This window comes from Leptonotus elevatus, chromosome 4, assembly GCF_054856555.1.
Source record: "Leptonotus elevatus isolate MCC_2025b chromosome 4, RoL_Lele_1.0, whole genome shotgun sequence".
NCBI classification, from domain to species: domain Eukaryota; kingdom Metazoa; phylum Chordata; class Actinopteri; order Syngnathiformes; family Syngnathidae; genus Leptonotus; species Leptonotus elevatus.
Genome location: NC_141242.1, coordinates 23,978,933 through 24,005,167, shown reverse-complemented (window position 1 = coordinate 24,005,167; position 26,235 = coordinate 23,978,933). Strand labels below are relative to the sequence as shown.

General features: G+C 39.6%; 1 protein-coding gene across 1 annotated transcript in view; it reads right to left on the bottom strand.

The window, feature by feature from the left end:
- Nucleotides 1-26,235, bottom strand: part of smpd3 (sphingomyelin phosphodiesterase 3) — a 52,308-nt gene that overhangs the window by 25,452 nt on the left and 621 nt on the right. Inside the window, exons 2-4 of the mRNA XM_086073970.1 lie at nucleotides 4,549-5,209; nucleotides 2,214-2,465; nucleotides 730-2,110 (exon numbers count right to left, since the gene is read on the bottom strand). Coding sequence (XP_085930096.1) covers nucleotides 730-2,110; nucleotides 2,214-2,465; nucleotides 4,549-4,850 — 1,935 coding nt within the window. The 5' untranslated portion in view covers nucleotides 4,851-5,209. The remainder of the gene's footprint in view (nucleotides 1-729; nucleotides 2,111-2,213; nucleotides 2,466-4,548; nucleotides 5,210-26,235) is intronic.

Sequence of the window (26,235 nt, the reverse complement as noted above, 5' to 3'; positions counted from 1 at the left end):
TGATTGATGGACAATGTTACTATGGTAACTGACCGAGAGCTTAAATTACCTAATTTTATGAAAGAGGCTAGAGTTACCTCTTTTCCTCTGGTGTAAGTTACCTCCCTTTCTGAAACGGAAGACGTAGAGTTTCCAACATTTCAGGGTTTCTTGACTCAGGGTTCTGACTAAAGCTGCTTTGTGAAATACACCCCTGGACACTCTCAGCTGCCGACAGCCGACACCTCAACGTTTTCCTAAGGGAACTGCCTATGAAATGTCTGATGGTAAGACTTTACAACAAGGCCGTGTACGCAAGGGCCGGACGTCCAGAGGCAGCCTCAATAACAGCCACTGCACTCCCAGGCTCTCCTGGGTTTACCAGGTTGTGGTTTTCCGCTTCTTGTCCTTACCTCATCAACCAGGCACAAGACCGGACTTTTTTATTATTATTATCAGGGGCTGGTTGCTACGGCCAAGCTATGGCCAGGCACTTACAAGACTAGACTAGAGATTGTTCGAAATAAGATCACGTTTTGGTTATTGTGGAAACTAGATTTCACATTTCAACTTCTGATACATCTGCAAAGAGATCTTCCTTCAAGTTCAAAATTTTATAAAACTGATATTTATCTTCCATCCATCCATTCATCTTTTCCGCTTATATGAATACATCAAAATAGATAAAGGAAACACACAGTACTAACACAAACAGGCAAAAGAAAATATGAAAGAGAATCAATCTCTGACCTTGGCATAGAGTGCTCCTTTGGCTGCCAGTGCATCCTCTCCTCTTCCATTAGGGTAGCACTCATAGCGAGCATCCAGGATTGGGTAGCGACTGGCTAGTAACAAGCCACTGTTTAGGAATTTGAACCTGGAACAGCAGCCCTTCCAGCCGTAGCGCCCAACATCACTCAGCACATAGGGAAAGTAGCGATGTAACTGCTGCCGCAGTCGCGTTGTTGAACTATGATCAAACACTTCCTGCAGGGCAAGGAAATCCAAGTTGGCAGGGAAAAATGCAGAAATATCATGGTCGAAAGTCTCATCTCCGTGGCGGCGTTTTCTACCAGGGCGTTTAAATATTGAGGTGCGAGGCACGTGGGAGAGAGTATTGTTCGAGGATATCATTCCGCAACCATCGTTACCATAGTACCGAGAAAGAGATTCCCTTGAAGCGGTCATACTGCCCATATCTCCTCCTGCCAGCTCCCCTGACTGATTGTTCCCTGTCTCCTCCTCGTGGGGGTCCGGCTCAGGGGCACTGATGCTGATTTGAACACCTGAGGTGTGAAGAGGACACTCTGAAGAGGATTTACCCTGTGTCTCCTTTCCATGCATTAGGCAGTCATGATTAACTTGCGTCTCTTTTCCATGTATGTGGCACTCATGATTTGCTTGCGTCTCCTGTCCATGCATGGGGCAGTCATGATTAGCTTGCATCTCTTTTCCATGTATGTGGCACTCATGATTTGCTTGCGTCTCCTGTCCATGCATGGGGCAGTCATGATTAGCTTGCATCTCTTTTCCATGCATGTGGCACTCATGATTAGCTTGCGTCTCCTGTCCATGCATGGAGCACTCATGATTAGCTTGCGTCTCCTTCCCATGCATGCGGCAGATATGATTAGCTTGCGTCTCCTGTCCATGCATGTGGCACTCATGATTAGCTTGCATCTCTTTTCCATGCATGTGGCACCCATGATTAGCTTGCGTCTCCTGTCCATGCATGGGGCACTCATGATTAGCTTGCGTCTCCTTCCCATGCATGGGGCAGTTATGATTGCTGAGGCCACTATGCACACCTGTAGAGTGCATTGGACATTCTGGAGCCTCTGCCAAAGTGTGCATGGGGCAGTTTGAGCTGTTGTTAGTCTCCACAGAATGAAGAGGGCAATCCGCTGTTGTGTTTCCCTCGTCTGAGTGAAGGGGACATTCAGAGGTTCCATGAACTCCTGCAGATGGATGAACTGCGCAGTCTGTAGCCCCTGCGGTGTGAATGGGACACTCAGCGAGTGGCTCATTTTCAGTGTCTGCTGGGCCATTCACAATGTGTGTCTGATCTGGCCGCTGATCCAAAGAAGAGGTACGACGAAAACCCGTGGCTAGACTGCTGAAGGAAGCCGCACTGATGGTTGAGAAACACAATGTGAAAGAATAACATACGTCAGTGTATCTTAGACACAAAACTTACTTTTCTCTTACAGTGATCACTAGATACAGCTACATACCTAATGGAAGTGTTGGTTGGTGAGTCAATGTAGATTTTAATCTGAGGACGACAGGCACCATTTCTGATCCTCCTACCCACTTCCCGTGCTCTCCTCTGGGTGTCTGAAAGGTTGTTGAACCTGGCCAGGGAGTCGGGCAGCAGGCAAACGTTGGCACTGCAGAAACAGAACGCCTTGCCCTGGGGTCTCCAGTCCCTGACCCCAACAAATCCTGATGCAGCATCGTCTTGCTCAGCATGGCGCTTTTCTAATCTGAACAGGACATGGAAAACTAGTCTGAATCAACAAACAAGAGGCTTGATCTTTGGATATTGATAAAAACTGCTGGATTTTGCTGCTTAATTTATAGTCCATCCCTCACTAATAGTTGAAAATTATGCTCAAAGTTGGTGTTGCCTGGAGGACCGTTGGGCTTGCGAATGAGGAGAGGGTTGGTCGTGGCTGGCTGTGATTGACAGCAGCAGTGAAAAGTACGATCTAAATAATTTCTACTATACGACAATCTATGCTAAATAAACTAACCAAATGCTATGCTAATAAATCACTAACCTGAAAATCGGTATAAAGATGTTTGCAAAACAGTACTTCTCCAACTCGCTTAAGAGGCATGAGACTGAGCCAGTGTATGGCAGAGCGTAGTGACCTAGTAAATCACTTCTCATCCAATAAAACCGGGTTCACACGGCAGGAGACTTATCCTGGTTTTAGCCACAAATTTCCCCGCCCAACAATCGGAAGGACGTGCTAACATCCAATCGATAATCTCAACAGATAATCCTGCCGTGTGTGGTCTGTTCAGTCCGATCTCGGCCGCTCAGAAGGTCGTTCTCAAATCGGGATATTCAACATGTTGGATTTTTTGGCACCGTGTGTGATGTGCCCTGAGAACAAACGAGCACACAAGCGGTTGACAGGGAACGGACGTGCAGCCAATCTGAAAGCAAGGCGGTGAGGAAGACAGTAGGGAATCCAAAATCAAAACAGTTATGGCGCAGCAGAAAGTCCGTGCTTGTGCTGTTTACACTCCTTTAAACAACGCCTTTTCTTTTTATGTTGCTTTTTTTCTGCTAAAAACAAACTAGAAAGTATCGCGACTGGTCCTCCATGTTTGTTTACTCTGAAGCCACGTTTACTCTCAAGAGGTTTTGTGAGATTTCCTGTCTAAACACGAAACATTCATGAATAAAATCAGTTCATGTGTGACATGTTGATTGTGCCGTGTGGCTGCACACCACACATGGTACGTTCAAAATCGTTACTCCCATGATTTTTTCTCGTCACGTGTGGAGTCTCTCACAGTTTGTAAGTCGGCCGACTTGCCGTGTGAACCAGCTTTTAGAGGAAAAACAGCCAAATTGTGTTTATCCCAGTGTTTAACCTGAACATGGCGCCACACAGACGGTTTTTGACCCAAATTCAAGCTTTAAACAAACATGCACTACAATGTCAAAATAATGACAAGGACATGTAGACAGCATTAGTAGACACCCATTTATCAGAGAAAAAAAAAAGTTGATTTAGTGTTGAGTATGCCTTTAACTCACGACTTCTGGGAAAAGTTCAGTTCATGGCTGATTTATGTCATTTGTCTAATTTTTACATTTTATTGTAATGTGAAGTCAGCAGTTACTAATAGATCCATTAGAGATCCATTCATAGATAAAGCTTCCTTGCCTGACCTTGTCTATTGTCCCCCATCCAATACTAACACTGTTAACGGTAACAAATTATTTCCATTGTTTTGAAAGTTTAAAGGTTTGAAATACTTAATTGGCAAACATTTTGCACCAATTGCTTATGTTAACTTCAGAGCACACAGGTCACTTTTGCCATGATTCTAAAACAGTCACAAAATTGTGAAAACAAAAGCCGATCATTGTTTCTTTGTTTTAATAAACCAATTCCCAACAACCTTGGATAAAGATGAATAATTCATTAATAAGAGTAAAACAATGTTGCTGATGCATGCAGTTCAACGTCAGGTGACTAAATTAGCCATTTATTTGTTTTGAAACTCTAAAGAGATTAATGTAAACTAGCACTGTTGCAGTGATAATACAAACTTTTTTGGACCATCATTTTACCTTGCAATTTACAAGCTGAAAAGAACACAAACAAGGGACTTGACTATTGGTTTAAACATTCAACATGTAATAGTGTAGGTGTTGCGGGTGTGCATGCTTGTAATACTGCATATTATGTACAGTAGATATAGAAGTAGAAATGGAGATCGACACTAAGAGAGAAATATGACGGCAGCAGCATACAAAAATCAAAACGTACACATTTTACATCTACTGACTAAAAAGCATGGCAAATCAACAAAAAGACTAACCTGTGGTAGGTGTACAGGTAGGGTTGACGGATGGCCTGCAGAGGAGCCCAGATGACAAAGCCCAGCAGGGCAAAAGGCAGAGAGGCGAGGAGAAGGAGCAAGTAAAGCGGCACCATTATTAGGACACACAAAGTGAGGAGGGAGCACGGATCCTGAGAACGCTGGCGCTTCTCGAGTGAAGTGGCCAGGCAGGAGGCCAGCAGCTGGTCCAGGAGCCAGTAACAGGGGAACACCAGGCTCCATGACAAGCCATCCAGGAAGTGAAGACAGGAACTGGAGTAAGGGGTGATGTGGAGGACCATCTCTCGCTCTTATTCTTACAAACGTCTTGTCACTTTATTCACCTCACACACTGTCCACACTCACAGATTAAAAAAACAAATTATTTCTGTAAACAAACACTAATCTGAGCGATTACAAACAAAACAAAACAAAAATCTTGAAACGACCCTTCAATTTGGAAAAAGCTTTACTACATGATTTGCATATTTGTGTTCATAGGTAGTTTTCTTCAATTATGCCATCCACACAAGTTAGTTAGTCTAGTCTGGGAAGAGGATTTGGCCATGATAGGTTTGTTTTCCTTGACGATGGAGCTATTCTTGCATGGACTCCAGTGACCTCAGGATGAAGCCATTTAACAGCACCATTTTCTCAGGACCTACAAATTGATGGCAGAAAGAGGAGAGCAAGAGAGGGAAGGGGGAAATAAATGACAGAATTAATCAATGACTGCTTTTTAATTGAAATAGAATGCTTGTGTTTGTTTTTTAAGATGTGTTGTTATGTTTACTCTAGTAACAGCAGCTCAGCACATTCATAGTTTTTATTGTATATATGCTGTCAAATGTAAAAATAAAATAAAATACAATGAAATTACACCACAAGCTCAATTTATTCTTCTTTTCAAAAGATGAAAGCTGAGCTAAAGCACAAGTTACACAAGCTTGACCTTGCCAAGGGAGTGACCCTGACTTTATATCCTTCCACATGCAGTGACAGACATGCATCTTAGTGTCTTGTATACCACAGAAAAACGGTTTGCTGTGCTGTCTGAACCTGAGGAGCTACTAATTAGAAGTAATGTTGCGATGAGCCAAACAATGTAGTTGCGGCTCACATTACGGAAGACAGCTGTGCCAAATATGTCTGCTGGCAGTACTCTTTCACTAAACATAAGATTGAATCAAAATAAAACAAAACAGAGGAAAACAAATCGCTGCCCCACCCCAGGCCTGAATTGAAATCAGAAGTCTGAGGTTTTCAAGACAAGGAGCTGAGTTCATGGACTGGACAATCACAATGGCATAAAGAAACAGGTCAACTAAATCTGGGATAAAATTTGTGATTTCATGCCTTATTCAACAGTAAGTTATTTTAAAGAAGTCATATAAAAAATATGTCATGCCAATACTACAATACACGCACGCACGCACACACGCACGCACCCCCCCCACACACGCGCACACCCCCCACACCCACACACGCGCACGCACACCCACACCCCCCCCCACACACACACTTGTACTTAATAATTGTGAGGACATTCATATACATAATGCATTTCCTAGCCCCTTCACCTAACCCCAACCATTAAAAATGATTGCCTACCCCCATTCCTTACCCTAACCTCAACCATAACCCAATTCAAACCTAAACTCTAAAACCAAGTCTTGACTCTCAAAAAGAGGTCTTGAGTCAGGACCGGCCAAAATGTCCTCACTTCACAAAAATGTCTTCAATCTGTTGATTAAAGATGTATTTTGGTCCTCACAATGTAGTATGTACAAGTACACACACACACACACACACACAAACACACACACACACTGACGTTAGACAATACTCAACAGGCTGTTGTCATGGCAACCCAGTCACCTTTGGTACAGTACTGACGTGACTGTAGTGATGAAGCTCAATTTGTCACACATTGTAATGTTTCTTGCTATATGTTGAATAAACACACTCAAATTATGTGAGTGCCGATACATTTTGATACTTTACAATGAAGAAATGCAGGTTTTCATCTTGGACTAGCTTTGTTGGGAATTTAATTTATAATTCGTTTCAATCACTCATCACATACAAACTTGTAAAAGAGTGGAGAAGGTCATCTCCTCTCACAAGCAACTTGGCTAAAGAGACTGTCAGCGAAATTGTAAGCCAATGCAATAATGTGATATGTATCGCTCGGTAGGTTATACTGTGAGAGGATGGTAAGCACAAGTTGTAGTCTTTACAGGACTTGTAGTTACCAAACAGTTTGCTCAACCCCTCTACAGTCCTAACAGTGTAAGGCGCTAAATGAGGCAATTTATCGCCCAATTCACACTGACTGCGGATTCCACGCGGTGCGTTTTCCATACGGCATCCGCACGGACTGCAATTCACACCGTGTGAGTTGCGTGAGCTTTCCGTGTCCGGAAAACTGGGGTTCACGTTGGAGAGTTGAGTTCACGCGATAACAACCGTGTATATAAAGTCCTATTGGTAAACAATAGCCACACTTGCCTGATGTCACATCGATATGCTTTTGGACATTATTTCTGGGACTTTTACAATGGCTCTTCTACCATGGGTAAGTACGCTTTGTGTTTATACAGTGTTATTTTGTCATGTTTAATTTATTCTGAGCTCGTTTTTTGTCCTAAATGTCGGACTCATGTCATGCTATGTAGTTATCTAGCGCCAGCCCCCCCTCCAAAAGAGTTTGTAAACGATTACAAAAATAAATAAATACTGGATCTACCTTGATGCTCGACTTCCTTTCCGGCTCGTGTAATGTCTTTAGCTTCATGGAAATTTGCATGTGGTGTCCGGAAAAAATTGAAAGCTTGCGGAAACCTTCCGCAGCGCCACATTCCTTCCGCACCGCATACGCCCTGCACTGCAGCTGGTGTGAATTGACACGCAGACTCGAATGCTTTCTATTCCTTGCGGTGGTCGTACAGAAAACGCACCGTTCTTCTCCAGATCTTTTTTAACCCACTTCACAAACACATTGGCTGCATTTGTGACACCATTCATATCCCAGCTGCTTTCCTTTATAGGAGAATTAAACCTTCAACATTTCTTGTCAATAATATGTTATATGTGACCTCACTAGTCTAAACATAACATTTTGATTAATATTACATTTGTTCGAATATGAGTGATGTGGCAAAATCCAGCCGTTTTTATTTATCTCAGGGGGCGGCCATTTTGCCACTTGCTGTCGACTGAAGATGACATCACAGTTGCTCAGGTCTTACGTAACAACCAATCACAGTTCAGCTGTTTTCTGAAGCTGAGCTGTGATTGGTGGTTAACTGAGATCTGACCAACTGTGATGTCATCTTCAGTCGACAGCAAGTAACAAAATGGCCGCCTTCTGATACTGATAACAACTGCTAGATTTTGCTGCTTTACTCATATTCCACTAACGCAATATTAACCAGAATACCGTATTTAGACTAGTGAAGCAGCATATAACATATTATTGTCAAGAATGGGTTGACTTCCCCTTTAAGCTGTCTTGGGCCCCCAATACTAACCGATGAGTATTTAGTTGGTCCGTGCTACTAATCTGGAGGTATCTGGAGAGTGGTGAGATGATCTGAAAGGTCATCAAGCACAACTATGCTGTCAGCACTATATCATGCTTCAGAAAATTCTCAGTTTACCCATTACAGTATTGTGTTGGCAGTCGCTTTGATTGTGACATTTTCAAGTATCGTTGAGTTTAATACTCCATTCCTGTCACCTTAGTCTGATTTCCTATCAAATGTATCGCCAATCATACAGTGGTGACCACATGGCCCTGTCTTGTAAAATGAGATCTGCTGGTACAGATCTTAAATTATTTTTTTGAACGACATCTCTCCCATCTTGACAGCTTACATGCCAACTGCAATGCACAGTTCTACTCATTCGTCTCATATTGAATTGATTATAATCATGACTTACAATTACCCAATATCCCTTTGGGCAGCAATCCATATAGGCTGTGGTCTGGCGAAGCTTGTGCGTCGACACCGCCTGTGTCTACTTTTGGATGAATGTGGATTGTGTGCAGAGCCGATGTTTGTTCTGTGTAATCCAAAGCAATCAGTGTGTAGTGGAGCTATACGTCACGCGGATGTCAGTTGATCATCTGTCTCTATGTTAAACACCAGGACAGGACAGGAGGCACCCATCTGGCTTGACGCAGCTGGTTAATGATTATCATACAAGACATTGTTGATTAGCATGGAGCTTATGCCAAAGGCAGCTACACAATGATAACACAAATAAAATACGATGATAAGAACTTTAATTAAAATGACAACTTGTAAATAGAGAGAGAGTCAAGTGGCTACATCAGGCAAATGTTTCATGTGTGACTGGTAGAATTCCAGCACAGCTTTTTACTCTTTAAATTACAGACCTGACAAACTCTTTTGCACCAAAACAGAAGACCAAAGCAGGCAGTAGCCCTTCCCCCACAAGAAACCTTTATTTGTGTACGCCAATCAAGGACACCGTGGCATGAATCCAGACAGACACTTTTTATTCTCGGTACATTAATCCATCATACCTTGACCCGCAATGAATTTCTACACGAGTATTCACTTGTAGTACGTCAAGTACAGTAAGTCAGCTCTAGCACACAATTTACATATGCACCATCACCCACAGAGATCGCTTAGCTCTTACTGCTGGCAGTAGCAGACACAGTATAGATTATTCTTTATTGATTTGTTCTACATTTGTTAAAACTAACAACTGCCTGCTGTGAAAACACGACCACACAGGAGATTACTACTTCGCAGACCATGCTTGCAAATACAGCACCCACACATTCCACAGTCCACACACACACACACGGCTACACATCTACTGTACAGCACATACAATGTGTCAGGATTTGTATCACAAAAGATTTATTTCAAACAAAAACGATGAGTTTTTCCCTTAAATGTAGGCTTGGATTAGCGTGTTTGGGAATTTAGCAGATGGCTGTCACTCACTCATTCACTCACTCGTCTGCCTGTCTGTTTTGATACCCTGTCTGTTTCCCTCAGTCTCAATTGTGATCAGTTTTTTTTTAAATTATTATTTGGCATTTTCCAAAGTAAGTACTTCAGTTTTTGTTTGTTGTACAGTATTCTTGTGTTTTTTAAATATATTTTTAATAATATCAGATATTGCTGTGTTTCTTTGATTAGGTGTGGACTGTCATTCCAAGATCTCCCACGATAGGTGAATTTCCACAAAGTAGAGGCTGACTTCTTTTTTTTTAACACGCTACTTTAGCCATTACGAGCCGTAGTCATGTCAACTATTTATTATTTTCCACAACAAAGATTTCCTGCACCAAAAGGTGCATTAACCCACCAGGATTTGCACCTTTGGCTACAAGGCGGCGTGCAGTGATAATTTCGCCGAAAAAAACTCAAATAGATGCAATTCATTAAGACGATGACAATAACGAAACTGAGGGACAATTTCGTCAATGACTAAAATGAAAATCAAAACAAAACTGACGAAAATTCACAAGATCCAATCAGAAGAAGGAATGAAACGCGGGTGGGAGAAAAGAACCACTAAGAAACTGTTCACTGCACTTTATGTAATGTTCAAACATGTTTACATTCATTGTGCAGCTGTAAGAATAATCTCAGGCAATTATGCACTTTAAAAAAAAAAGTAAAAACTACATTTTAAGACAGCATATTATTGTCAGTTCAACATGTTTCATTGAAACGTTTAATAAAGACACCATTGTGTTAAATGTGTCTTGCATGTTAAACTACAGAAATAGTTGTATAATTTTCTGTATAAAAGTTGAAATGTATGCTGAAAGAAAACATCGACTAAATTGTCAATTTAGTTTACTAAAATTGCTCTGTAGTTCATTGACTAAAATTGTGTAGACTAAAATTTGATTAAAACTAAAATGCAATCAGATGTCTAAAATATAGCTGAAACTCAATTTCTTGTCAAAATTAACAATGGCGACGTGCAATTGGGATCATGGTAAGCCGTTTAGTCAGTCGCCTCAGGTAAAATGTATACTCTACTGGGTTTAAGTCTGGAAAATGACTGGACCAACATCAAACCTTTTTGGTTGCATCGTTTATATAATTATCAAACAAAATGCTTCTGTAGAGTTTTGATTTGATTTCGCAGCTGCTCATGTGTTACTACATCCATGAAGATGAGCGCAAAACAGAACAAATTTTGTCAAGGCTCATCTCTGTAATGGTTGACCAATTTTGACATACTCTTTCTTCTTCATCCTACAAGTGGTCTGCATCATTTAGCGTAGCATCCATACTTTTGTTCAAGATTCGAGGTCCTGCCCTCTCAGGGTTGTTGCTGATATTACCAACAGATGTTTTCGAGTTGGTATTTACAGCCCTTTGAAATGTTTCTGTCATTAAAGGCTGTTGTTTCCCTTTGTCTACATGTCAACAATAGTTCTGATTTGTCTTCTCTTAACTTCACATTGCCCTTTTTACTTTTGGCTTGTTATTGCCTCCGGTTTCTATATTGGTTACTCCTACTTGGTATAAATGCCTTCACAGTGCCCATTGACAGATAGTTAATGATCCACGAGATTTCTGGATGACCGGAAACCAGTCAATGTCAGAAAAAAAAAAGGTTGGGGGCCGCTGATGTAAATCATACTTAAAGTAGAAATAACTTTACACTGTCTAAAATAAGACAGTTACATAACCATTTAAATAAACGCTGTAATGAAGCTGATACCTTTGTGTGTTTTTTTCTCTGCGTGATATTTTTCACACAAACCCACATCTTTAAGAAAACAATCGTTTGTGGCTATATAAATTGTTTGTTATCCACAACAAACAGTGGCAAAAAGGATAATAAAAAAGGACACAGAGCACATGAAAGACAGGAGGGGGGGGACACTAGCTGGCGGACACTGTCTCTGTGTGTGGTGAATGTTGCTATAGAAACGGCCCAAAGTTCATGCCATTGCAAACACAGGCTGAGTTGCTGAAATGCACTTTTTACAGAACACAAACGGCAAATGTTCAGAAGACCTGCTTTTATTTTTCCTTTTATGTGTATAATATTAAATAAAGAATGTTGCCATTTAAAAGTTAAAAAGCTTGCATCTTAACCAACAAGGTTAAATTCCTTTAGCTCTGTGGGCCTCAAAGTGAGAGGCATGCCTCCCAATGGGTGTGCAAGAGGACTTCAGAGGTAGGGTGGCCAGACGTCTGGATTTAGGCCAGACAGTCCTACTTTTCATTCATGTGTCCTGCGTCCTGCGCAACCAAACCAACACTGGTTTGTCTGCCTTTTAAAGAAAATGAGCCGCGGTTGATTTTATGTGACCCAACATCAGCCTAACCCCACGTTTGTCACAACTGGTCTGTGATTGGCCAAGAGTTACTTCAGTTAAAAATCTCATATATCATTGGTTCAATAAATGTAAACAAATCTCCATGTGTGGCTCCATCTGACTAAGTCATTTCCCCGCCGCTTTCTTTGACAGCAGCAAAAAGGCAGCAAAAAGGCAGTGCGAGCAAAAATGCCCAAACGCCGGACATCTTTTAACAATTTCCTGGCTAAAAGCAGTCGGGACTGGTTTCTGCATGCTTTGCCGGTGTGATGTGGACGTGAGCACGTGACACCTCTATTCAGTGAAGCTTAAAAGCGAGGCGAGCAGCAGGTGCTTCTTCATTGAAGACATTTTTTTCTTGTTATTTGCTTTTCAAAATAAGTTATGTTTTGTGGCACGTTGCACGTTTTATGGAAGCATGTCACTGTTTAGTGGTTTAACCCATTAAAGGGAGAAGAGCGCTGGAGCGCTCCCGACTTTAACGGTAGAAGGGCGGTCACGCGCTCCCAGCCTTAATGGGTTAAGAACATGGTACTGTAAATTAAATAAATTGTCAAAAAGAAGTTTGACTTTTTATTGATAATTTTTACCATTTAGTTACGCAAACATGATCTATAAACCATGCAAAACTTTATTGTTGATGAAGGGAAAAAATAAGTTCAGGGTGGAAATTTCCACTGTGGCTCTGAGCAACCATCACTGGAGTGCAAGCCGACTTGTCCAAGGCCTGTGACGACATGTCACAGGTGAAGAACGACCTAGCTGCATCCAACATCGCCACAAACAGAATGGCAATGAACTTGTCTACAAAATCCACTCAGATTTTCTGCGTCCCTTTGCATTCTGGGAACGAGAATTAATAAGCTTCGGCTTCATCCCGTCAGCCCTTTTTCTTTTCAGGTATGATTGTATATGAAAAGTGATTGTTGTAAATTGTCTCTATGATTGTCCAAAAGGAAAAAATGAACAATGAAAACAAAAAAATACACCGTGAGTCTGATGTACAGTGTTCCCTCGTTTTCCGCTGGGGTTAGGTTCCAAAAAATACTCGCAATAAATGAAATCCGCGAAGTAGTTATAGCTTCATGTTTTACATTCATTATGAATGTTCTAAGGCTCTAGACTAAAAGCCCTCACCACACAGTTTATACACTTTTCTCATCAAGGCATTTACATTTTCTCACATTTCTCTCGTTTAAACATTCGCAATGTTCAAACCTTCATACATTTTATATAATAGGTACATTGCTGTAAAAAAAAAAATGCATGCAAAATTGCACAAAAAAAATCTGCGAAACAGCAAGGCCGTGAAAAGTGAACCGCGTTATAGCGAGGGAACACTTATTAATTTTTTTAAAAGATGTCCTCTTTATTGACCTGATAGAAGTGGCCACCCTATTCAGAGGAGGCCCAGCAACTTAAAGGGAAGTCAACCTTCAACATTTCTTGACAATAATATATTAAATGTGACCCCATTAGTTTAAACATGACATTCTGATTAATATTACATGTATGGAATATGAGTTGTGAAGCAAAATCCAGGGGGCGGCCATTTTGCCACTTGCTGTCGACTGAAGATGACATCACAGGCAATGAAAAATCACAGCTCACCTGTTTTCTGATCGGTTGTTACCTGAAGCCTGCGCAACTGTGATGTCATTTTCACTCTACAGCAAGTAGCAAAATGGCCGCCTTCTAATATTGATAAAAACTGCAGGATTTTGCAGCTCAACTCATATTCCACTAACACAGTATTAAAGCTGCAATATGCAACTTTTTTTCCCTCAAAAATTACTTTACAATAAGCTTTTTATTTGACCATTTATGAATGAAATGCCTTCTAATTAGTAGATTAACACCTTAGCTGTTCACAATGGGTACTCCTGCAAGCCTCTGGCTAATAGTTTTCAGACTGGATTCGGGTTAGAATTTCCCGCGCAATATTCTAGGTTCAGTAGCTTTAACCAGAATACTGTATTCAGACTAGTGGGGCTGCATAGAACCTATTTTTGTCAAGAATTAAGAACAAATATTCAGTGCTAAGGTAACGTCATTTAAGCTTGTATGTGAAAGTAAATAGAGGGTGTGGTGAGCAAAAATAACAACTAAATTGACACCATTAAATCCGACTGATATTACATATGCATAAAAACCATGATATTAAATCTGGTTGTAGCCCATGATTTAAACGTGAACGAGTGTTCGGTTGAGTATAATGGTATTTTTACAAATCTATTTTTAACCTCTGGATAATTTTTATGGTCACACAAAACACAATATTGCCGTTCGACCTGTACTTGAAGAATCTGCTTGTCTTCAAACCACTCAGCAGTTTTGGTGCTGCAACTCTTGTTGATTATAAAACTGCCCACATGTGAGGCTGAGAATAGAAGAAGAATGAAGAGGAAGTTGAAAATCGGGTTAACATGCCGCACCGCAGCGCAGCCCACCCTGTCCAGATGTCATCTTTAACCTCAGCACCTCACTAATTACTGTACAGAGCTGCCTCTCGCCCTCTCTCATTCCTAACCAGCCTATACACATTAATTGAGGTTACCACATAGCCTGTGGTCCACGCAGTTCATGAAAGATTGTGTGCTGTACCTTAAAACTCTGTGTGGTCTTTGTAAACACTTCTTTGAGGTCCCTTCCGTGTGCCAGTTCGTCCACGACTCTTAAAAGTCATATGTTTGAATAGCATTGGGTATACACATCTTGTCTCAAAGGACTAAGCTGCGAAGCCTTCTTTGGCTTGCAAATGTCAAATCTACACATTTGTGTATATTGTATAATAACGTGACTGTATATTATTTGTTTTCATATAGGTGTGTTTATTTACTTGGTCCTTGTACAAATGTTTGTTTCGGCTGGAGCTAGACACACACACATCTCTTAATAGGCTGACAGAGAATTGCTTAATTTGCTTCTGTGATAAAACGGAAATAAAAGCATGACTAGCTCCCATTTACCATTTATTTTTGTGTCCTTTCACTTTTAGTTCCAATCGATAAGTAGTGCAGTTACAAGCAGCACTAACACTTCATTGTGTTGTTTCCTTACTGTCATTTTGATAGACAGACGTGCCTTAACGGCAAGGCCAAAGCAGGAAGAAGACGGTAGTCAAGTGCTGATGTGCATTTTATGTGTGTGCTTTTTTTCAACTAAGTTGTCACGGCGACGATAGTTGTTATTTTTTTGATGGAATTTACAGGTAAGTTGCACGCGGTTGTGCTTTTATGTCACACAAATTACAGAGCTCAATATTTGCTACGCTTATTTGTTATCAGCCATACATTCTGTATTATATTGTAAAATTATTTATTTTTACAGTGATGTATGTGTGGACCTGTTTTGTTTCTTATTCGGGGAACTATTGTGATTGAGTTTTATTGGCGGAAGGATACCTGAGGTGATGAGGCGAATGATGGGACGGATTGAGACCGTTATGTGGTTGTCATTATGAAGTGAGGCTACTGAATACATTTGCTGTGGAGCCATTCCCTCCGTGTGCTGTTCTTTCCCCACAAACTTCACTTGGAACTATAACACTCCCAACCACACAAAAATAAAGTGTTACAGTAACGTCACCCTCTTAAAATAATGGTCATAAATGCCACCTCTGCTTAAAGTTGCAATATGGAACTTTTTTCCAAAAAATTACTTTACAATAAGCTGACCATTTATGAGTGAAATGCCTTCTAATTAGTAGATTAACACCTTAGCTGTTCACAATGGGTACTCCTGCAAACCTCTGGCCAATAGTTTTCAGACTGGATTTGGGTTAGAATTTCTCGTGCCCTGTCTGCGGATGTGACGTAATGTGCGTGGTGTGTATGTGAAGAGCGGTATTTGCAGTTTAATTTTTTGTCAGCAGGTGGCAGTAGCGATTCAAAATGGAATATTCTACGTTCAGTAGCTTTAAGTTGGCAACATCAAGTTGGTAGGTTAAACAGATCATTCAATTCTACCCCTGAAATGAAATTCACAATAAATAAAATATTTGGTTCAATTTTCTTGTTTTCTGAAAATAAATTAACCACGATCTAATCCATTATTTAGGAAAGTGACAAAATATATATATTTTTAATCATTCCATTAGGCGGTGGTGGTGGGGGAAGGGGTTTGACCTCGCGCAATAGAGGATGGCGAGCAGATGTACTTCCACCATGTCGGGACTCTAGTACGCAAACAAAAGATGTTCAGATATCACATCTAAAATATTTGACTTCACAGAAACAAAATTAAGTGACTCATCATTTTATGCTGATGTAAACAATAATTCTTATAATAATTTTGTGCCTTGATCCAAATTATTTTCTTAATATTTTAGTTACTGAACCAAACAAATTTATTTACTTTTAACTGAATTGACATATTCACTTTGACACCAGTTAATTAATTTATGTAAAACCAAATAATACTTCTCACGCCATCTAAGTGGGGTGAAATTTGTTCGCTAGATTTGACCCATCCCCTGAGAGAGCAGTGAGCAGCAGCAGTGGCTTGTGCTCAGGGATCATTTGGTCATCTCAACCCCCAACTCCAACACATAATGCTGAGTGTCAAGAAGGGAGGCAAACAGGTAGCATTTGATCAACTTTTGGTATGCCCCAGCCGGGGATTGAACCCACAACCTCCTAGTCTCAGGGAAGACACTCTACCACTAGGTCACTGAGCTGTTTTTTTTTTTGGGGGGGGGGGGGGGGGGGTCAAAAGAATCATTTGTATTGTCCATCTTATAAACTTGATGCAAAAAGACACTTGGCCAATATATATACTCAAAATACATTTATTAATTTTAAAATATGAGCCATATGCAACATATGAACTAGAGATAAGGTGAGGATGGAGAGAGAAGAGGAGAAAGAAGATGATGGAGAAGGCAGAATATCCCATTTATAATATCCCATGGGCAGTCTATCAAAAGATGTCAGACAACAACAACAACAACTAAACAAATTGTCTAACAAGCAAATGAGCCCGGACAAACACACGTGGTAACAATCTGAGCTGTAATTAAACAATATCAAACGAAAGACTGCTTTCTGAAAGCAGTTGACCCTCACACTAACAAATTCAAAACACTCACTCAAAGCCCAACAACATAGCATAGCCTTAAATGGCTAAAGCTACCGTACAATGCCATGGTGGAACTGATGTGCTGTCGTTTTCAATGCGCATGGCAAGTCCATTTGTCTCAAACTAAATATATTACCTGAAGGGCATGAAGAAAAAAAAATAATTGGAAGGAAATCAAAAACTTTGTTTTGGGTCCTTTGGACGTACAAATCAAAATAGATGTCTGTCATTGCAAAATAAATGGTTTTCACAATCAAATCAATAACTTTATCCTGTTTTGAATGGAAATGATTACTTTCAATAAACAACTTCACGTAACAATTCTCACAGTGTTAGTATGCAGAAACAGAAAATAAATGAAAAGTTCCGCTTTGATTGGTCATGATTAAAGTCACTTGTGACAACTCCAACAGCGGCGCAGCTCTCCCTTTTGCGGCCTGCAAATTGACCAACATCAAGTTTAACCCACCTTTGCGCAATTATGCTGCGTGCCGCACCGGATTTATGCCAGCCACGAAAAATAGTTTTTTTTGCCCTAAAATTTTGTTCATACTGAATCAAAAATTAGATTTGGGGTAAAGTAATAAAATTGACCTTAATTAGTTTATTCCAAGGTAAAAAGTTACTTGGATGTAACTTTTTTATTTGGCTTGGGAAAAATAATAGTCTTCGATTTATATTAAATTGATAATGATGCTTTCAACCAAATCATGTATATAAGAAGAAAAACGAATGATGTAGTCTTCTATCATTTAATCAATAAACGGGGCAGATGACTAGCGGGCAGCACGCACATACTGTACGTAGTCACACTGTTTCCAAATATAAACCACACAATAGAAGATTAACTCAACCAAACCCAAATCCTGCTTTCTGCCTTTCGTAGAGGTAAAGGCAGGACTCGAAGTGGAAACATAATCTCTCTGTATTCACACAGTCTGTTCACACAGACCTGCCAAAAGCAGCAGGCAAGCTACCCCCACTGCACACATTCGCTCACTATATATTTGCACATCTGGACACACTAAATATAGCTTCTGAGAAATAAGCAGTGTCCAGAATTGCCATTAGAAGGGGCTTCATTCAATCGCAGTTCTTAGAATGACTTATTTCCAAAGGGCAATTAATTTTCCATACGATTTTTTCCGTTTAAATAAATTGATGAGGTTCTTTGTGGGACTCGTGCTACGCAAAACATCAATTTCTACAAGCCACAGCAAATGAACTTCTGCCAGTTGATTCGTGATATTGACATACAATGACACGGCTTAGCAGCCATCAGACTGGAATAACATTGGTTCAATTGATGCCTCTGCTCATCATTGGATTTTACATCGCCACCCGACTGCAGTTTGGTGAGGATGATAGTCGGTGTGTGTTTGTGATGTTTCTACGTCCATACATTTGTGGGTTTTTTTTTAATGACAACAGATTGTATATGCCTTATTAACAATTTTAATATTCGTAATCTCCTCTGTGTCGTATATGTGTGTGTGTCTGCTGGACACAGTTGACCTTGTCTAGGTTGCCTGCCTCATATTGTGAGTCATTACAACGAGGCCAAAAAACATGATGTAATATGACAATGGCTAGTATATTTCAGGAAAGATCCAACAACAATAAAAGACACATTGAGTTCATCCTTGGGGGGATTTTCAAATCCATACAATCTCACTCTATTCCACATCCAAACTGGACTTCTGATGACCTCTGTCATTTCCTGCAGGAAGTAATGACGAAGCTACAAACTGATGACCCGCTAAAGTGATTCAAGTGGGTTATTTCATTAAAAAGAAAATGGTCGATGCTGTCATTTTCCCAATTTCTCACTGGTCTGCTTTCTGTTTCTATGTCCCACAGTTACCTGGGTGATGGCTGGTGGGCGGAGCCTCCTGCTGCACACCTGTTGGCCATGATGATCAGCAGGGTCAGATTATTCTTCCGCATTGCTCACTTCTATAGCTTGTATATACCTGTTCTCGTGTCTTCTGCTTTTGGGACTTAATTTGAGTATTCCAGTTACCTAGTACGTTTGTTATAGTTACTAGTTTCCCTTCTTTATAATCTTGTGCAGATTAGGTCTGTTTTTCGCCTAGAACTGTGGGACATGGAAAAAGAAAGCAGACCATTTGAAATGTGTTTGTAATAAAAGGATCACATAAAGACTTTCCAAATGAAGTGTTCCTTCTTTTTTGTAGCAATCTAGAAACCCTGGTAACCAAAAGGTTGTTCAATTTACGGTGGTATTTATTGAAGAGGTAACTGAAAACGTGATCCTCATCAGGGTAAATTTTCAAGCACACCATGAACCAAATGAAAAGCGAAGCGGCTTTGAATTTGTTTTACCTGTACAATTAACTGTTTCTAATATGAGAAGGATCTCAATGTATAGTTAAGCCCCGAATTTTTCAGAGAGCCACATTCAGAGTTAGTAATATAATAAAAAGAAAATATCTAAACCAGGCACTTTTCAAAGAGATTCTTTCATGCTGCTGGTAAATGAGCCTGGTTATATGGTAGTCTGAATGATGGGAAGGAGAAATGACGGGAGAATGGCATCCATTAGAGATGAAAAGAAAGGAGTTAGAATGATAGCCATTTGAAGGCAGAAGCCTCCTGTACAGCAGGAGTGCTTAAATTGTTCCCATGGACAATTTTAATAATAATAAGAGGCAGGTGCCACTTTGATATTTGTCTTGTTTTATTTATTAAATGCACTGAAACTAATCAATCATTGTGGGCAAAGATATGCAGACAAGCCACAACAATATGACCACTACCATTGTTTACTAATGCAAAGTAATACAAAGGCCTTATGAAAAATTATGCCTGTAAAGGTAGTACATTTCCTCAGATTTGTTACATATTTTTCTCTGTATAAAACACTCTTCCATTATTTTAGCTGTAGACTGAAACAATTTGTGTTGTGACTCGGAGCTTGACTCGCTCCTAAAATCCCAATTTGCTAATTGTGCCGACGTCAGTGTATTTCCCGGAAAATCAATACAATTTTACCTAAATAGTCAATTGAGAGGACTTAGAATCTGCGTTGTTTATTGCATGCTTTGATGTTGTGAAATAGGTGGTCCTCGCTGCACACATCCTAAATGCTGGATGGGTTAGCCTGCATGCTACTTGGTACACTAGCTAGCTATCAGCAGATGCAGTGCTTTTTTTTTTTGTGAGTTCAGCCCTCAGATTTGTGTTTTGTCACCTAGACTATGTTTATACTATTACAAGTGTTACCAATATGAAAAGCAGAGACCAAGTAATTGTTAGTTGAGATAAAAAAAAATATATATATATACACTTAGTGCCATTGCCCAAACATTGACTAAAGCCAGTCTGACCATTGTGAATGTTTGGAAAAACAGAAACTAAGTGAAAAGTGTCACATGTCAAATGGGTACACCAAGAAAAACAACAGCAGTTGATTACAGAAACAGTTTGAGAGCTGAAAAGAAAACAACTGTGATTCGTGATTCTGTTTTTCTCAGTGCATTTGGAACATTCTCATACTCAACTTTTATGCTTCACACTAATAATGATGCCGGTTTCTTGCTGGAGCAGCACCATAGTGTAAAAAGAAGTGCAATACAGACAAGAACAAGCTTTATGTTACCATTTAGCCTAACATTTAAAAAGTGCCAATAGAATAACGATTTGCGGACTGCATATGTGGCCCGCGAGCCAGACTTTGGACATAATTAACATGCAGCTGTGAGATGAAAGCGAGAAGGACCAGGAAGAGGGTGGAGGACGGACGGTAAGTGTATGTTAATATAAAGCTTGTCTCTAATCAGTTCTACAACGTCCAATTTGGGCTAAAACAGTCAAATGCTGTAATCATATAGTGGCTGGAGCACTAAATGCGTGTCCAACATAGCCTTCAGGCTCTGGAAGAGGGTGGCTGCATGCATTCCCTGAACATGGACCAACTTTTCGGTTACATTGCTCACTTTTTGGGCATGAAGGAGAAATTCAAGTAATTCCTCAAGCTCCTCCGACATTTGTCATTGTATTTCAAAGCATGTCTGATTATTATACATGTAAAACAAGACATTAAAACAATGTCAACAATATTTATTGTTAGGCTCATTAAACCAAATGACTGTTCTTCCAGTTGATTTGTTTTAAAATGCACAACAAGACTCAAACATATTAAGGTGAAGTTGTCAGGCGGTAGATCAAAGGTTGATGATGTGCCTTTGAGTAATTTGGGAGTTCCGTGCCTCCGTCAAGCCCACAGTAGAACTCAGGAAGCAACTACTGCCTCACTAATTACAAAGTATGCTGATGATTAAACAATACATTATTATAAACATTAAGTAAATTACAGCTCAACATGCCATTTTGTAGACTTCAAATTGCGGGTCAAACTCGCGTGGCATTATTTACAAAATTTCCCAATAGCAAATTTTAAAGCTTTATTTAGAGCTTGCCAAATGGTACTTGGGAGCCCTTCATTTAATGCAGATTAAAGGCCTTCTTTTGCTGGGCATACCCTGCAATGTGATGACCAGATGTGGTCAAAAGTAGGCCGACTGAATAGAGGATCACGGTGACAAGCCAATGAAATAGCTAATCCCAAAGGCTTTCAGAGAGTGTCTGCATGTCTGATCTGTTCTGAAACGGATGGACAGCATATCACCCAACAGTATGCACTTTACAAATGGAAAAAAATGAACTCAGGTCAGGTGTACTGTATGCAACGTAACGTCCCAACATCACATGTTGAAATGAAGGTTCAAATGTAACTCCAAAGGTGATTGAGAAGAGTGTTAAAACTACTTTCCTAATTTGAGAGAATATATAAGCATATATTTGACTGTGTATCAAATGATACAGTTGAGCTCAAAGTACAGTTAGATCGATTGAGATTCAGACACCTCCATGTAATACAATATTATCATTCAGCCGCAGTGGAATATGTTTTGGGGGAAAAATGGGTGTTGACCGGTGGTGATGAGAAAGCATCGTTGTGCGGTAAATTAAGCTTCCAAGGAAAAAGTTCATCCGAGTCACTTTCAAATATTTGCCTAAACTACAAAAATACTACTGTATGAAGCAGGTCAAATTAAGCTGTAATATTCAGTTCACCAATACGCAAACAACACTGCGTACGGTGCCATAAATATACTGTTGCTCTTAATCTTTCAGTTGGCTGCAATCGGTTGATAAAAGCTGATTTAAAAAATTCATCATTATCGACAAAACTGCCCCAAGCAGCCTCTCCTGCACCTCAAGTGTCAACAAGGGAAAAAAGCTCACCACTGGCCTGGCAGAAACAAACAACTCAATGAGGAGAAACAAAAAAGCTATTCAGAACATGCAAAATGGTGGAAGTAGAATATAGATAGAGAGGCCTCTATTTTCTGCGAATGGGTGTGAACACCAACATACAGGGGAGTGCATGACAGGGAATACAATCGACTTGACTTATGGCCAATCAAAGGGACTTTTTCCATCTCCAATGGGCTGATTAAAAAAAAACTACTACTACTGCTACTAATAATAATGCATTCAATAGATCTTAATGAATTCTGCATCTAGATGGTTTGATTCCCAATGTTCACAAATGTATGAATGAAATCAGTCTGACATCCACCACACTTCTACAGAGCTCAGTATCTGTCTGCCTGCGCCCTGATTAAATTCAGAAAAATCACCCATGACCAATGGTCTACCCTGTGTCAGTACTTAGATATGGTCTGAGCAGGCGTTCTACCAAAATGGCAAACATGCACAGCGAGCCATGCCCTGGCATGAAAATATAGGATCCGCCAGTATTTGTACTCTACATGAATAGAGAATCTTATGTGAAAGTGTGCAACATTATTTAGGATAAATGCTTGAATTTTACTAGAAAAACACACAGTTATACATCAAGAATTCCTGTCTGTCCACACTGGACAGTTTTGAATGAATCATTTATAACAAGTTGTTTACGTCAGGATGATGTCTTATGTATGTCATTTTTCAAGTAACAGTTTGCTTTCGGTTTGATATTACACAAAGCAACAATGTGAGGGAAAATAGATTTTTGCTTTTTAGTGTACGTGCAGTGTATCAGATATAAGTTGAGGAGGAGGAGGTGTTGAGTTTACACATTTTACTTCAGTGTTAAGTAACAGCCCACCTTTCAAGAAGGAGAAATGCTCTCTTTAAAGTAGTGATGGGAAAATGAAGCTTCATGAAGCACTTGTGATATTTTTTGACTCCCCTAGATGGTGCTCTTGGTTTAAATATAAATATAGTGCAAAGGAAATTGATTACATTTCCACTGCATCTTTCAACCAAGAGTGCCATCTAGAGGAGTCAAAAAATATCACAAGTGCTTCATGAAGCTTCATTTTCCCATCACTACTTTAAAGGTATGCAAAAAAACTGTGTAAGTAGAAGGATAGTATTGGAAGGTTAAAATACTGATCATATGGCCTCAAACTTGGATCCATAATGTGACACTGTGACTTTTAAATTTATTTTGACTGAAAAATAATTACATGTCATTGTATGCTCTACTGTACTTTTATGCTGCATTTTCCTATGTTGTTGTTGCTGCTGTTTTTTCTTCAATATGTAAGCTTGCCCACGAAATGTTTGTTCATCTAAGGGTGTATTTGATCTCCAGTATTCAACGTTTAAAGGTTCATTCAAGGATTTTCTCGAAAAGTAGAAGCCAAATGTCCGTTTTTTACTTTAAAAAAAAAAATGCGCATGCGGAAGACCATCCTTCCAGCTCTCCTGCTCATCCGGGGGAAATGCCTACACTGTAAAAATGGAGAGGAATATTTACTTGAAAAAAGGTTGATGTAGTCAGAAATTCAAAGCAAATTTTACAAGGATTTCCGATGTGAAAAAAACGTCACTAGATTTTTCCAAGTAAATCCTGTTGGGAACGTGCGAGCTCATCTTCCTCTCCATCAGTCTCTGCAGTCGGTCTCAATTCATAGACGGGTGTCCTCTTGCGGCTCTCAGCCGTCTTCGAAGTATGCGGTGAGATCAGTGGAGCTACAGCGATGAATGGCTGAATCCGAAGCTACATGCTACAAACACTCGAAGTGCACATGTGCAGCTAGGAAGGAGCACGCACGACGTCTTTACGGCAGATTGATTCAATCGTTAAAAAGATGATCCATCCGGAAGACACAGTGACAAAAGATCCTTGAATACACCTTTAAGTGTTTTGCTAAACAATACGCAAATATCCTTTGGACCAGTGTTTTCTAACCTTGATACACAGTAAATTTTGTAGAGTACAATTTACTGTACTCTGAAAAGACCGACTATATTTGGTCCCAGTCTAGTAAAAATTTCAGTTGGAAGAGAATAAAATATTCAGAGAAAATGTAAATATGATATAAAAACTGTATATTTTACTCTGTTTGGACTGGGATATAGAATACAGTCTTTTTAGAGTAAAATCTACTCTACAAATTCACTCTGTAGAACCAAGGCACAGTATATAAACAAATGGAATATCCCACAAAAAGTACATACTAATCACAATGTACAAATTAAAATGATGTACTATAAAAGACTGTTTGGTTGACCACAACGTTATTATTCCGTTTTATGAATAACAAAATGTGGATTTGCAGATGATTAGTGCTTTCTGCCATCTTGTGGATGAGGCTATAATTGATCTCCCTGGCACTATTTATCGCTGGCGGTAATAGATGAACAACTTGATACATTTTATACAATTTTCAGACCAATTAAGTGAAATTGAATAAATAATAATCTCTTATGACACATTAACTAGCATTTTTTTGTGAGTCAACCCAAAGTAGACATGGTTGTTCCTTTTAAAATGTCTATTCATATTGTAGAACCGTGCCTTGCTTAAAAGTGTTAAAACTTGCCTGATAATTAAATATTCAGTCCGCATTATTATTTTATATGACGCTGTCCACATTTCCTGATGCTTTACCTCCGGCACTAAGGTGCAGAAACCAGACCCTCGGCTATCAGGTGTTGTGGGTCTCCATCCAACCTGTCTGCTCGCTTACCAGTTTGCTGGACACAATGATCACTTTGGAGAATCAGTACTGTTCCCAATTATGGAGACATGATCATATATTATTCCTATATAATAAATATGTTGTCAATGTTTATTCCATTTTGAAGATTAAAAAAATATATATTGTAATATGTTTATTGTTACTGATTACAATGACTTGCTGTATCTTATTTGTTATGCTGCCCAAAGACATGGCAAAGTGCCCTGTGTAATTGAAGAGGCCAGCACTCATTTTCTCTGATGCGGTTTAACAGTGCAGAATGTTGAACTTGCTGAGGGCTTTTAATTGCAATATTAATGGAGTTCAATCAAAGAGGTTTGTTCATGCGCCTGGGGTTTAACAACTGGCAAATAATGCCTCAATGACTAACAGAGTTTTGACGGGAACAGCCAACACAAAGCACAGTACATGACATCCTGTAAAGGTTAGTCTCAAGATTATGTTGAAAGATGTCGACATATTGCATAACCTTCTGCTTCTCCTTAAGAAGGGTGTCGTAAAATCATTATTATCAACACAATCAAAATAAAGTATGGTGTTCTAACTAAATCCCAAGCTTTGCTATATCTCAAAATAATCACACAAACCCACCAGAAAACAAAAACAAAAACAAACAAATATTGATTGCTTCTACGCTAGAGTCATTGTCATTATACTGTCATTATCTGCCATTGTAGTAAAATTTCCAGTTTTATTTTCACCCTATAGAGTACATAGAAGACTGCCCTTAGATATGAATAGTGTTGCTACCATTCCAACAGAGACATTCAGCAACACCTGAGTTAGCATGAAACGACTAACGCAAAAACAGTCTGAGGTCTTGCTCACTGGTGCATGTGACCTACATGAAAGGAGCTTTGAAAAGGGAGGATGCACATCGTTGGGAATACATTTACCAGCTAACCTTTTAGAGCCTTACATATTATTATACTCTATAAATACATCTGAATTTGGAGATGAAAAGTGTATTTCAGACCATATTATCTGGGGGAAAGACAAACTCCAGTATTTACATTTAATAGTTTGTTTCTTTCTCTGTGATATCCTGTTGGTATGGTTGTATTTAAGAAAGGAGATGCAATAATTACCAGCGCTATCGCCTTTTATCTAAAAAAATAACACTGGGAGGAGCTAAATTTATTTTTTCAACAGTGTGTTTTTTTCCCCACCGGAATTAATGATGTGCCCTCTGGAAACAAAAATAACACGAGTGGGCACTGCAATATTTGTCTTACTTTGATTATCTTT